This window comes from Hyperolius riggenbachi, chromosome 3 (genome assembly GCF_040937935.1).
Source record: "Hyperolius riggenbachi isolate aHypRig1 chromosome 3, aHypRig1.pri, whole genome shotgun sequence".
In the NCBI taxonomy this organism is placed as follows: Eukaryota; Metazoa; Chordata; class Amphibia; order Anura; family Hyperoliidae; genus Hyperolius; species Hyperolius riggenbachi.
The window spans coordinates 491,825,426-491,838,072 of NC_090648.1; the positions used below are offsets into that span (position 1 = coordinate 491,825,426).

Consider the following 12,647-nt stretch of genomic DNA (forward strand, 5'->3'; position numbering starts at 1 on the left):
CCTCAGGGCGCAGTGTAGGAGGGGCGCAGGGTGAGGCAGAGGCGAGAGAGGCTCCAGCCTCAGGGCGCAGTGTAGGAGGGGCGCAGGGTGAGGCAGAGGCGAGAGAGGCTCCAGCCTCAGGGCGCAGTGTAGGAGGGGCGCAGGGTGAGGCAGAGGCGAGAGAAGCTCCAGCCTCAGGGCGCAGTGTAGGAGGGCGCACAATTCACTCCGCTATCATTCCCCTATTGTGTTTGAAGCAGTGAAATACGAAAAAGGGATACATGGCAGAGACTGCAAGCCAGATAACTAGAGATTAAGGTGTTGGGGGCCCTGGGGCGCCTCTTGGTCTAAAAGTAATCAGTGTGGCCTGGTGCACACCAAAAACCGCTAGCAGATCCGCAAAATGCTAGCAGATTTTGAAACGCTTTTTCTTATTTTTCAGCTAGCGTTTTGCGGTTTTGGTGTAGTAGATTTCATGTATTGTTACAGTAAAGATGTTACTGAACAGCTACTAAAAAAGAGATATCAGCAGCACCGCTACAGTGAAAAAGTTAGCTCCTTTATTAGTGCAATAAAATCATGACGTGTCGGCGGAAATACATACTTTGGTATACAAATGCCTCTTCGTAGAGGCCCATGAAAAGATTAGCGTAGGAGGGGGCCACGTTAGAGCCCATTGCCGTTCCTCTCAACTGTTTATAAAAATTCCCACCAAAGAAGAAATAGTTCTCCTCAAGAATAATGCGTAATAATTCAACCGCGAACTTCCTATGCGGAGTCTGTAAGTCAGAATGTGTTAATAAAAACCAATCGACAGCCTCTACACCCCCATCATGTGGGATGGAGGTGTAGAGGCTCTCAACATCCAACGTAACAAGAACATCCTCATCCCCAACATCTAATGAACTCAATCTACTAAGAAACATCGAAGTATCCCTTAAATGTGAATCCAGCCCAATAACTAAAGGCTGAAGAAGTTTATCCAAGAAAACTGCTAAAGGTACAAACACAGAATCCACGCCGGCCACAATGGGTCGCCCCGGTGGCCGGCGTGGATTCTTGTGAATTTTGGGAAGAATATAGAAAGTGGGAGTAGCTGGATACTCTTTTTTGAGAAGTGAGGTCACTTGTGGGTTGTACTTCCTGTGTACTGAAGTTCCCCATCAGGTCCTCCATTCTTTTGGTCTGCTCTGATTGGTCACTTCTCAAGTCTCATTTGTGGATTGGCTGACATTTGAATGTGTGGCCATATTTAAGAAGGTATGAGAACATTGTTTGTCATTATGAGCTTGCAACTTGAAGAAGAAGCATGTCGCTTCGAAACAGCGGGCTGTAGTTGCCTCCAGCTCTATCTTTGCCACATGATTTTATTGCACTAATAAAAGAGCTAACTTTTTCACTGTAGCGGTGCTGCTGATATCTCTTTTTTTGCTATTTTTGAACTTGATGAGCAACAAGTTCTGATCAGCTATAGCACGCTTGTCTCCATTGAGAGTGCTGGGTCAAACCACTTGTTTGCACTGAACAGCTACTGTAACAAAAAACGCCTGGCAAACTGCTCTGAAGTGCCGTTTTTCAGAGCGGTTTGCGGTTTTCCTATACTTAACATTAAGGCAGAAACGCCTCCGCAATCCAAAATCTGCAGCAGCCCGGGAGTATGCGTTTCTGCAAAACGCCTCCCGCTCTGGTGTGCACCAGCCCATTGAAATACATTACCCAAGCAGATCTGCACCCGCAAGCGGATCGCAAACCGCAGCCTAAACGCTCTGGTGTGCACTAGGCCTGTGTGACGGCTGGGGTGGGAGGGATGGGGGGGCGCACTTTGGTGTCTCAGCCTTGGGTGCTGGAGGACCTTGTCCCGGCTCTGAATGTACCATGTATGTGAGACTGCTGATATGCAAGTGGTTAATGTACCGCTTGGTCAGCATATTTGAAGCCCTGCTTTTAACAGGAAGTCTGCAAAAATGTATAGATCATTTAGGTGTGATAAAGTTACTGCCGAATGAATGGACACAGTACTAAACAAATTGAAAATTGCTCTGGTTTTTAAGGGGAAAAACCCTTAAAAGACAACTGAAGTGAGAATGATATGGAGGACATATTTTTTTTTTCATTTTAAGCTATACCAGTTACCTGGCAGGCCTGCTGATCCTCTAATACTTTTAGCCATAGACCCTGAACAAGCATGCAGCAGATCAGGTGTTCTTGACATTGTCAGATCTGACAAGACTAGCTGCATGCTAGTTTCTGGTATTATTCAGACACTTTTGCAGCCAAATAGATCAGCAGGGCAGTCAGGCAACTGGTATTGTTTTAAAATGTAATATGGCAGCCTCCATATCCCTCTTACTTCAGGTCAGGGGCGTAGCAATAGGGGTTGCAGAGGTTGCGACCGCATCAGGGCCCTTTGACCAGAGGGGCCCCGTAGGGCCCTCCCTGAACTACAGTATGAGCTCTCTATTGGTCCTGTGCTCATAATAATCACTTCTATAGATACTTTGAATAGTAGTGATCATTAATAAACTGTTTCCCATCCCCATCTTGCACCTCTGACACTGTAGTTGTCATTGGCAGGTTTTGGTGCGCAGTATCAATTGTTATGTATAAGGTGCTTGGGGGGCCCCATTGTAAAACTTGCATCGGGGCCCACAGCTCCTTAGCTACGCCACTGCTTCAGGTGTCCTTTAAAGAGAATCTGTACTGAAAAAAAGGGCCTCTGTGGGGTTACTTGCCTCCGGAGGGGGAAATCTCTGGATCCGATTGAGGCTTCCCCTTTCCGACTCTGTCCCAAGGTGGTCTCTCTAAGCCGCTCCAAACAGTGGCCATGTAAAAATGTACCTTCCCCGGCTCCAGAGCAGGCGCAGTAGTGGCTCTCGCCTCTTGGCTCAGATCAAGTGGAACTAGCCGAGCCCAGTCGGGTCCGCTCTACTGTGTAGGCGCAAGTCACCTGTGCAGTAGAGCGGATCCGACTGGGATCAGCTATTTCTGCCTGATGAGAGCCACTACTGAGTCTGCGCTGGAGCCAGGGACGCTAAATATTGCAGGCGCTTCTGCGCCACAGCCTGACAATTTTGTTGGCTGAGGCTTCGGCGGGGCCTAGAGAGAACACTGTGGGACTGAAGAGGAAAGGGAAGCCTCAGTCTGATCCAGAGGCTTCCCCCTCCTGAGGCAAGTACCCCCCAGGGGCCCTTTTTATTTCAGTACAGGCTTCTCTTTAAAGGGAGTCTAAAAGGTGTAGGGTTTTTTGTTTTTTTTTTTAATTTATTTCTTTCTTACTTTTTTTTACAGATACTTAAAGGGTAGGCTCTCTGGGTCCTAATGTGCTTTCCCGTTCCTCTCACGGTTCCAGCGCTGGATCCCTGGTTCAAATCTCGGTAGCCCGACGGCATTGTGCACCCGCAAGTGCAGTACGAATTGGCCCATCTTCGGGACCAATCAGGGTCCCAAAGCCTTTGGCAGCAGCAGAGAGCAGTCTCCCACCCATCGGGGATCCAGTGCTGGAACTGGAGGGGGGGGGGGGGGGGTTGACCAGTGGAGGAATAGAAGGCTTATTAGCACCCAAAGCCTTCCCTTTCCCTAGCTTTTATTTATTTTTTTATATAACCAACTTCAGATTCCCCTTAAGTCCTGCTTTAGTTATTAACATAAGTTCCAGGCCACACAGTTATCTTATTGTTTCTTTCTCTCTTTTTCTTCAGGCATGGCTCAGGTGGTGCCGCTGTTGGCAAAGACAGCGTATGTCCCCATTAACCCCACCCAGACTACAGTTACTTTGGAAAAGCCGTTCTGTGTCGCCGCCGCGGCTTCTGTAAATGTATTTGTGGTGAGGAACGGTGAGTACTAGCCGGGTATTTCTCTACAACGCTGGAAACATAGTTGTGCTCTCATTAAAAGGTCTTATTCTGTATTGCCACATATACAGAAGGGTCCAGTTACTCCGATATCTAGGAGTACTGCTGCCTGCTGTGTATGCTTCCCTCACCTCGTGGTGGTGTACTGCTCCCCCGCCCCCCCATCCTAGAGGTAGCGCACTGCTCCCCCGCCCCCCCATCCTAGAGGTAGCGCACTGCTCCCCCGCCCCCCCATCCTAGAGGTAGCGCACTGCTCCCCCGCCCCCCCATCCTAGAGGTAGCGCACTGCTTCCCCGCCCCCCCATCCTAGAGGTAGCGCACTGCTTCCCCGCCCCCCCATCCTAGAGGTAGCGCACTGCTTCCCCGCCCCCCCATCCTAGAGGTAGCGCACTGCTTCCCCGCCCCCCCATCCTAGAGGTAGCGCACTGCTTCCCTGCCCCCCCATCCTAGAGGTAGCGCACTGCTTCCCTGCCCCCCCATCCTAGAGGTAGCGCACTGCTTCCCTGCCCCCCCATCCTAGAGGTAGCGCACTGCTTCCCTGCCCCCCCCATCCTAGAGGTAGCGCACTGCTTCCCTGCCCCCCCCATCCTAGAGGTAGCGCACTGCTTCCCTGCCCCCCCCATCCTAGAGGTAGCGCACTGCTTCCCTGCCCCCCCCCCATCCTAGAGGTAGCGCACTGCTTCCCTGCCCCCCCCCCATCCTAGAGGTAGCGCACTGCTTCCCTGCCCCCCCCCCATCCTAGAGGTAGCGCACTGCTTCCCTGCCCCCCCATCCTAGAGGTAGCGCACTGCTCCCCCGCCCCCCCATCCTAGAGGTAGCGCACTGCTCCCCCGCCCCCCCATCCTAGAGGTAGCGCACTGCTCCCCCGCCCCCCCATCCTAGAGGTAGCGCACTGCTCCCCCGCCCCCCCATCCTAGAGGTAGCGCACTGCTCCCCCGCCCCCCCATCCTAGAGGTAGCGCACTGCTCCCCCGCCCCCCCATCCTAGAGGTAGCGCACTGCTCCCCCGCCCCCCCATCCTAGAGGTAGCGCACTGCTCCCCCGCCCCCCCATCCTAGAGGTAGCGCACTGCTCCCCCGCCCCCCCATCCTAGAGGTAGCGCACTGCTCCCCCGCCCCCCCATCCTAGAGGTAGCGCACTGCTCCCCCGCCCCCCCATCCTAGAGGTAGCGCACTGCTCCCCCGCCCCCCCATCCTAGAGGTAGCGCACTGCTCCCCCGCCCCCCCATCCTAGAGGTAGCGCACTGCTCCCCCGCCCCCCCATCCTAGAGGTAGCGCACTGCTCCCCCGCCCCCCCATCCTAGAGGTAGCGCACTGCTCCCCCGCCCCCCCCATCCTAGAGGTAGCGCACTGCTTCCCCGCCCCCCCCATCCTAGAGGTAGCGCACTGCTACGGGCTGGATTTACCCATAGGCACTGTAGGCAGCACATTTATAAAAGGCAACTTTTTGGATGTCCCAAAGTGGCCCCTCTGCTCCCCCCTCCCTCTGCAGAGCAGTAATGAGAAGAGACTCGCCAGCTCCCTACATTCCAGTGATGACTGTCATGTGGCAGCACATCCAGCGCCATCTTTATGGCTACAGCGGTTCACTCTGCATGTGACCCAGCGTCTCGTAACAGGGAAGGCACATGACTTATGTGACTCGCTGTTGTGAGCCACCGGGTCACACGCACAGAGACCCACTGTAGCTATGGAGACCGGCGCTGGACTCTCTGCCGATGCTGAATAGACGTCATCGCTGGAACGTCAGTAGTCAGTGAGTCTCTTCTCAATACCGCTCCACTCACACTCTGCGGAGGGAGGGGGAGCATAGGAGGGGCACCTGTAGCTGGCTAGCCTATGCCGGGGCACCTGTAGCTGGCTAGCCTATGCCGGGGCACCGGTAGCTGGCTAGCCTATGCCGGGGCACCGGTAGCTGGCTAGCCTATGCCGGGGCACCGGTAGCTGGCTAGCCTATGCCGGGGCACCGGTAGCTGGCTAGCCTATGCCGGGGCACCGGTAGCTGGCTAGCCTATGCCGGGGCACCGGTAGCTGGCTAGCCTATGCCGGGGCACCGGTAGCTGGCTAGCCTATGCCGGGGCACCGGTAGCTGGCTAGCCTATGCCGGGGCACCCTCCAATACGCCCCCCCCCCACCCTGAGGTAGCGCACTGCTCCTCCTTCTTGCATTGTATATTTTCATTCCCTTGTTCAGCCTGTCCCATTTCCTATATTTTACACACGATCTATAGATGGTGGCAGAAATAAATGCAGCCAGTCTCCTACTTACAAACCTTCAGTTACAACTTTTCATACCTTCAAAGTTGTCTTCGTGTGCAAAATATATCTGTATTTTGGCTTTTTTTTTTTTTTTTTTCCTTTATAACATATTATTACATTGTATAAACTGTAAGTAGTTTTTATACTTCAACTTTGATATAATCCTTTATCCCTGTTTGACCATATGTAACGTGAAGTCACTTAAAATTCAATGTGCAATCTCCTGGGAACAGAGCCTGTCATTTATTTTTGGTTTTCTTTCAGATGCTGCCGACACCACGACAGTCCTCACTACTAATACATACGCCTCAACAAACATCGGAGCCACTGCCCCCTATTTAGCTGTCAATTTTCCTAATCCCAGCTGCACAAACCCTCCATCTCTAGCTCAGCTGAACGACCTGGGGCTGGTGCAGTTGACACTAGATCAGTATGTAATCCGGATCGGAAACAGTACCTCCTGCTTTAACACTCCTGTTTGTAACGGACCTCTCCAGGACGGCACTACATACAGGTAGACCTCCTCCTAAGAAACCCCTATTCACCATTCTTCTCTAATGAATCCCTCCTGCTATCGTTCACAAATCTATTGTAACCCCCAAAACCAGCTCTATACTTTCAGTGCCACCATCCCCCGAGCAAACCTCCACCATCATCCTGACTGTTTCATGTTCTTCTGTACTGACAGAGACCTCCCCACAACCTCCCATCTCAGAAATCACTGCACCGATCCAACATCACTTCCCAATACCGCCAGACTTTTTGAGATCTGAACGAGAACACTTAAGGTGCATACATACGCACTACTGGTTAGAACAGGCATGGGCAAACTCGTCCCTCCAGCTGTTACGGAACTACAAGTCCCACAATGCATTTGCCTTTTGAGTCATGACTGTGGCTGTCGGACTCCTGCAATGCATTGTGGGACTTGTAGTTCCTCAACAGCTGGAGGGCCAAGTTTGCCCATGCTTGGGTTAGAACGATGGGTCCGCAGACTGATAAGGCTGTTTCTGAACGATCCGCCCAGCGGGAGGGTTTGAAGGACCCGTCCTAACCAGTAGTGCGTGTGTACGCACCTTAAAACCACACTCCTGCCGCACCTCTAATCGCGCATATAACAAAGAATTCAAAAGCAAAAGATAATTTTATCATTTAAACCACACTGGTTCTTTCTGTCATCATTAGTTTTCCTTCATTTTAACATCTGAAAATAAGAACTATATTAATTTCAATGATTAGAATAAAGTTTACAGCCAGCTGATAGAAAGGACCAGTAGAAAATTACATATAATTAAACGGGTCTGTTCAGGACCGGTTCAATTAACAATTGGGCCCTAGGGCAAAATTAGCGTGGGGGCCCGCAACAGACCCCCCCCCCCCCCCCCCCCACCACCACCAAAAAGCGTCATTAGGGGCCTTTTATTGCAGCCAAATTTCCCTCCTGGGCCCCGGAGCTCTGGCTGCTGACCCTTTCCAACTTAACTGTGCTTCCTAGGACCTCTGCAGTGTCTGTCAATGTAGTGTCTCACCTGTCCGCCAGCACAGATGAGACGCTACTCTGCCAAAGACTCTGCAGAGTCCCTGGGGAGCAACACCTTGAGGGCCCCTACAGGCTCTGGGGCAATTGCCCATTTTTTCCTATGGTAGCTCTGGCCCTGGGTCTGTGTGTCAGCCTTGAAAAAGGGACACATGAGGTAGCTGAATGGAGTAATGGTTAAGGGCTCTGCCTCTGACACAGGAGACCAGAGTTCGAATCTCGGCTCTGCCTGTTCAGTAAACCAGCACCTATTCAGTAAGAGACATTAGGCAAGTCTCCCTAACACTGCTACTGCCTATAGAGCGCCCCCTAGTGGCTGCTGCTCTGGCGCTTTGAGTCCGCAAGGAGAAAAGCGCGATATAAATGTTCTTTGTTTAGGACAGGTTTCCCAAAGAGGAACTGTCCCTCTAAAAAAAACAAACAAACAAAAAAAAAAAACAGTTGGGAGCTATGCTAGTCACGATACCATATAGATTTCATAAGAAAGATATGCTTTTATAATTCAAACCACACTGGTTCTTTCTATCCTGATTAATTTTCCTTCATATTAACATACTTAAAATAAGAAATACAGTATAGCATTTTAAACCTTTCCACTCGTATGTCGGGAGCGGGACATCGCGAATTCCGTGTTGCACTCGTATGTCCCTGCAGCGGCGCTTTGCAGCACATCGGGACTACCGCAAACCGCCGATCTGTGTGCGCCGGTTTGTGGGCATGTAATAGTATATGCCCCCCCAGCCCCATACCTGGCGTCCCCATCATCGCTAGAAGGAAGTGACATTTAGATTTAAATGTCACTTCCGTTTCTTTCCTGTGGGGTTTTTTTTTTTCTTAAAATGGCTGTAGATTCATTTTTTCAGATTTCATTCTGCAAAAATAAAAAAATTGCAGATTAAATTTTTTATGCAGATTGCCTGCAAAGTTATTCAATAATCAATGGCATCCTATGGGATTTACTGGGGGAGGGTGCAAATAGTAGCCAGTATTTTATTGCTAATCTGCCCAATCGAAATACCAACGATTGCATTGTGTAGGGACAGTAAGACATCGGGTGGCGGGCATAAAACCACCTATTATTGCGACACTTGCTCACTCAGGCCCGGATTACACCCAGGAAACTCTTTTTTCAATTTACCATACCTTTCTCCTCTGCTACCAGCCAATAGAAGATGCCAAACTGTCCAAATAAGGTATCAAATTAAACGTTACAATGTGTTCTTTAAAATAAGGTATACCATGTTACGATGCTATGTTCCATGTTAAAATGAGAGGGAGAGTGCATTTCTTTAAAAAAAAGAACTCCGAGTGGAAAAGGTTAAAGGATGGGAGTACAGTTGAGTCAAACACATTTTCAGTAGAAAAATACATTCACATACACTGAGTTGTACATCAGCCCTGAAAGAGGGACAGTTGCTAGTTATGCTTCCCCCAACTTCATGTCGGTTGACATAGCCACTCTTCTAATTTTGTCTTCTCCGCTTGGGGGTGGGGCAGGGGCGCCGCGAGGCATAAAGCGAACCAAGCGGTCGCTTGGGGCCTCAAGATCGTAGGAGCCTCGGCGGCTCGGTGACATCACTGTTTTTCCCAGCAGCCCCGCGGGGCTGGCAGAGCACAGCAGGGCAGGGCTACGGGAAGATGGCCGCCGCCGAAGCCCTGCTCTGGAGACTATTTATACGCCTCCAGTACAGGGCTTCGGGTGGCCATCTTCCCGTAGCCCTGATTAATTTTTGATTTCTGCTGAAAATGTGGCCCTAATTGCGTTTGATTTCTGCTGAAAATGTGGCCCTAATTGCGTTTGATTTCTGCTGAAAATGTGGCCAAAATTCTGTTTTTCTGCTAAAATGTTGCACAAATTGCGTTTTTATTTTCTGGTGTCTGGGTTAACTGTTGCTGCATTTATTATTTAATGGTCATAGTTGGCTATATTTGCTGTGCTACGGTTAAGCTCCGCCCATATAATGTCATGGCCAAATCCATCTGCGCGCGCCTCAATCACCCCCACATCCATTTCCCCCGCAAACAGCCCCGCCCCATCCGCCCTCCAGCTCCACCCACATGTCATGGCCACGCCCACTTACGCGGGATAGCCACACCCATTTTTCACCGCTTCGCGTGCCGCAGGATAGGGCCACTTCCTACAGTCTGGGGCCACAAAAACCTTAGCTGCACCCGTGGGGTGGGGTTAACTAAGGGGAGCAGCCACAGGGAGGCCCAGAACTGTTACAGGGGGGACCCCCAACTATTCATGCTCTCTGATGGGTCCATTCTTCCGATCAAGTGTTTTTGTGGCTGTACTTGTGAGTGTGAGCATTATGTATGTGTGTATATAATTTTATATTTAATTTTCCCCCTTGCAAGTTGGGCCTCCAGGCTGAGGGTCACCGAGGTGGGGGTAAAGGAAATGGTGTCAATATTGGGGACACACATCAGTTTTGTTGGGGGGGGGGGGGCATGATTTGAAGCTATACCCCGACTTACACTTTTTTTTTTTTTTTTTTTTTTTTTTTTTTTTTTCCTTCCTTCCTACTTTTAGGTTTCTATATGTATTTCTTGGTGCAACTCAGGCTGTGCTGACCCAGACTGCCTGGTCACAGCCAATTACAACACCGAAAGGTAAGGATTATATGGTTCTCACTTCTAGGGTAGTTTCTAGGCTAAATTGCACACAGGGCCGGGACGAGGGTGTAAATTGCTCCAGCTTTTTGATATCGTTTATATCTTTCTATCTCGAGAAAGGTTGTTGAAATAACTGGTTTCCCTATAGGACTACCTAGAGTTACACTTGCATATTCGCACGCTGATGCGACCTGGTGGCAGCTGACATGGTGGATTGTTTTGATTGTACATACAATTTAAATTGTATTGTGTGTGGACTCGCCAACCAATCCAAAAGGTTACCTTGCCTGCAGTGCTGAATGCCTTCAGAATGGCCACATGATCTGAGGCTGAATGGTAATGGCAAAGGGAACAGGAATTGGAGGGTGATGTCACACAAGCATGCAGCTAACCCAGTCACACTTCAGTCATAGCCCCTGATATGCATGCTTGTTCAGGGTCTATGGTAGGGTGACCAAGCGTCCTCTTTTGCCCGGACATGTCCTGTCCGGGGCGTCCTGGCGGGTTTTAGAAATTCAGGAAAATGTCCGGTGTAATGAGCAAATTGTGGAGTAGAGGGGCGGCGGCGAGGGGTGGAGTATTAGTGTATTAGTCACGCTGGGTTGCCTGTGGGAGCAGTAAGATTTATACGCTGCTGCGCTGCGGTGGAGGATGACGTAGCACGCATGTTGTGCAAGAGCATGCGCAGTACCAACAGAGCTGCACAATCTGTGACACAGACAGTGCAGACAGGCCAGGGATCAGAGCAGAGAGCAACACAGACTGAAGTCTTATGCAAACGTAGGGGGGGGGGATTACAGCTGGCCTGAATTCCTCCCCCCCCCCCCCCCCCCCCTCAGACCAAGTCCGGTGCAGTGTCTGGGGACAGACAAGTTGAAACACCAGAATATCTGCAGCTCACAGCACCGCCCCCCTTTCTTACCTGGCTACAGTTGACTTTGTATGTAGTAGCAGTGTGTGTACAGAGGATGGAGCAGCTCTGGGTCTGTGGAACTTAAAGGGGAACTGGAGAGAGGTATATGGAGGCTGCCATGTTTATTTCCTTTTAAGCAATACCAGTTGCCTGGCAGCCCTGCTGATCCTCTGCCTCTAATACTATTAGCCATAGCCCCTGAACAAGCATGCAGCAGATCAGGTGTTTCAGACTTTAGTCAGATCTTAAGTCAGATCTGACAAGACTAGCTGCATGCTTGTTTCTGGTGTTGTTCAGATACTACTGCAGATTAATAGACCAGCAGGGCTGCCAGGCAACTGGTATTGATTAAAAGGAAATAAATATGGCAGCCTCTGTATACCTCTTACTTCAGCTCCCCTTTAACAGTCAGGTATGAGCACAGCCCTGTGCCCCTACTGTGTGGATGCTTCACTTTCCCCTTCATTACAGACTCTGTCTGTCCTCATTATTATCTGTATTCAAACTTCTCCTGATCAATCCCATTGTTGGTTGGTCAGGTCAGATGGGAATTTGCGTTATTTGTACCCAGCATGATGTCCTACCATATTATTATACTGTATTGTGTGTGGCTGAGGGAGACATTTGAAGAATTAACCCCCCCCCCCCCCCCTTGAAAATCCTGGGTTTGCCCCTGGAAGTATAATAATGTTCATCAACCAACCACCAAGAAGCTTGTCTGAATTCGTCTGGAGGCCGTGCCGATCGTCCTTATTTTTAATTTCCAAAAATAAAAAATTGGTCACCCTAGTCTATGGCTAAAAGTATTCGAGGCACGGGATCAGCAGGTCATCCAGGCAATCCGTATTGCAGTTGCAATTTTAGTTCATGGGCATCCCAGGCCACTGCCTGGAGTGCCATTGGTCCTGGGGGACGCCATGCCCCCAAACTAAGCCCCACCTCCCAAGTGACACTACGCCTCCCACGGATGTTTGTGTCTCGTTCTGTCTCCTTGTGCCATCTCTGCCCCCCTGTGCATCCAGAGATGGATTAAGGTGAAGGGGTGCCTCCCCTAGGCAAGCAACCTACCCTTGATGGTCACCTAGATTCATTTTTTTTTTTGCAAGATTTGTGGGAGGTTAGCGTAAATTGGGCCCCTAGACTCGCTCCAGACCCTAGGCCGACCTCATCCTTATTGCGCCTGCGTGAAGCACCGCTGTCAATCATGGCCACATTGTCCGCGGCGTACTGTACAGGCGCAGTGGTTCTGCACCTGCGCAGTACGCCGTGGAGAAAGCCCCAGTAAAGCTGTTTTTTTTTTTTTTTTTTTTTTTTTTTTTAATTGCCTGTTTCCTTTAAGTTGCCTTGTGGATGATCCAGCTCTGTGTGCATCCCACTGTGCCGCCCTCTGTTCCCTTTCCATACTATAAGCGAGGAGCTCTGGATCAAATCCGTATGAGAGTAGCAGGAAAAAAAAGGCGCAGGACGAAAAGGGCGCTGCTATAGACTTTAA

The 12,647-nt window shown here is 50.3% G+C and overlaps 1 protein-coding gene across 2 annotated transcripts in view; it reads left to right on the forward strand.

Annotated features, from left to right (window-relative positions):
* Positions 1 to 12,647, forward strand: part of UPK3A (uroplakin 3A) — a 35,709-nt gene that overhangs the window by 10,344 nt on the left and 12,718 nt on the right. For both annotated transcript variants that reach the window (XM_068273077.1, XM_068273078.1), the window contains exons 2-4: positions 3,678 to 3,812; positions 6,351 to 6,600; positions 10,160 to 10,239. In XM_068273077.1, the coding sequence (XP_068129178.1) occupies positions 3,678 to 3,812; positions 6,351 to 6,600; positions 10,160 to 10,239 (465 nt within the window). The remainder of the gene's footprint in view (positions 1 to 3,677; positions 3,813 to 6,350; positions 6,601 to 10,159; positions 10,240 to 12,647) is intronic.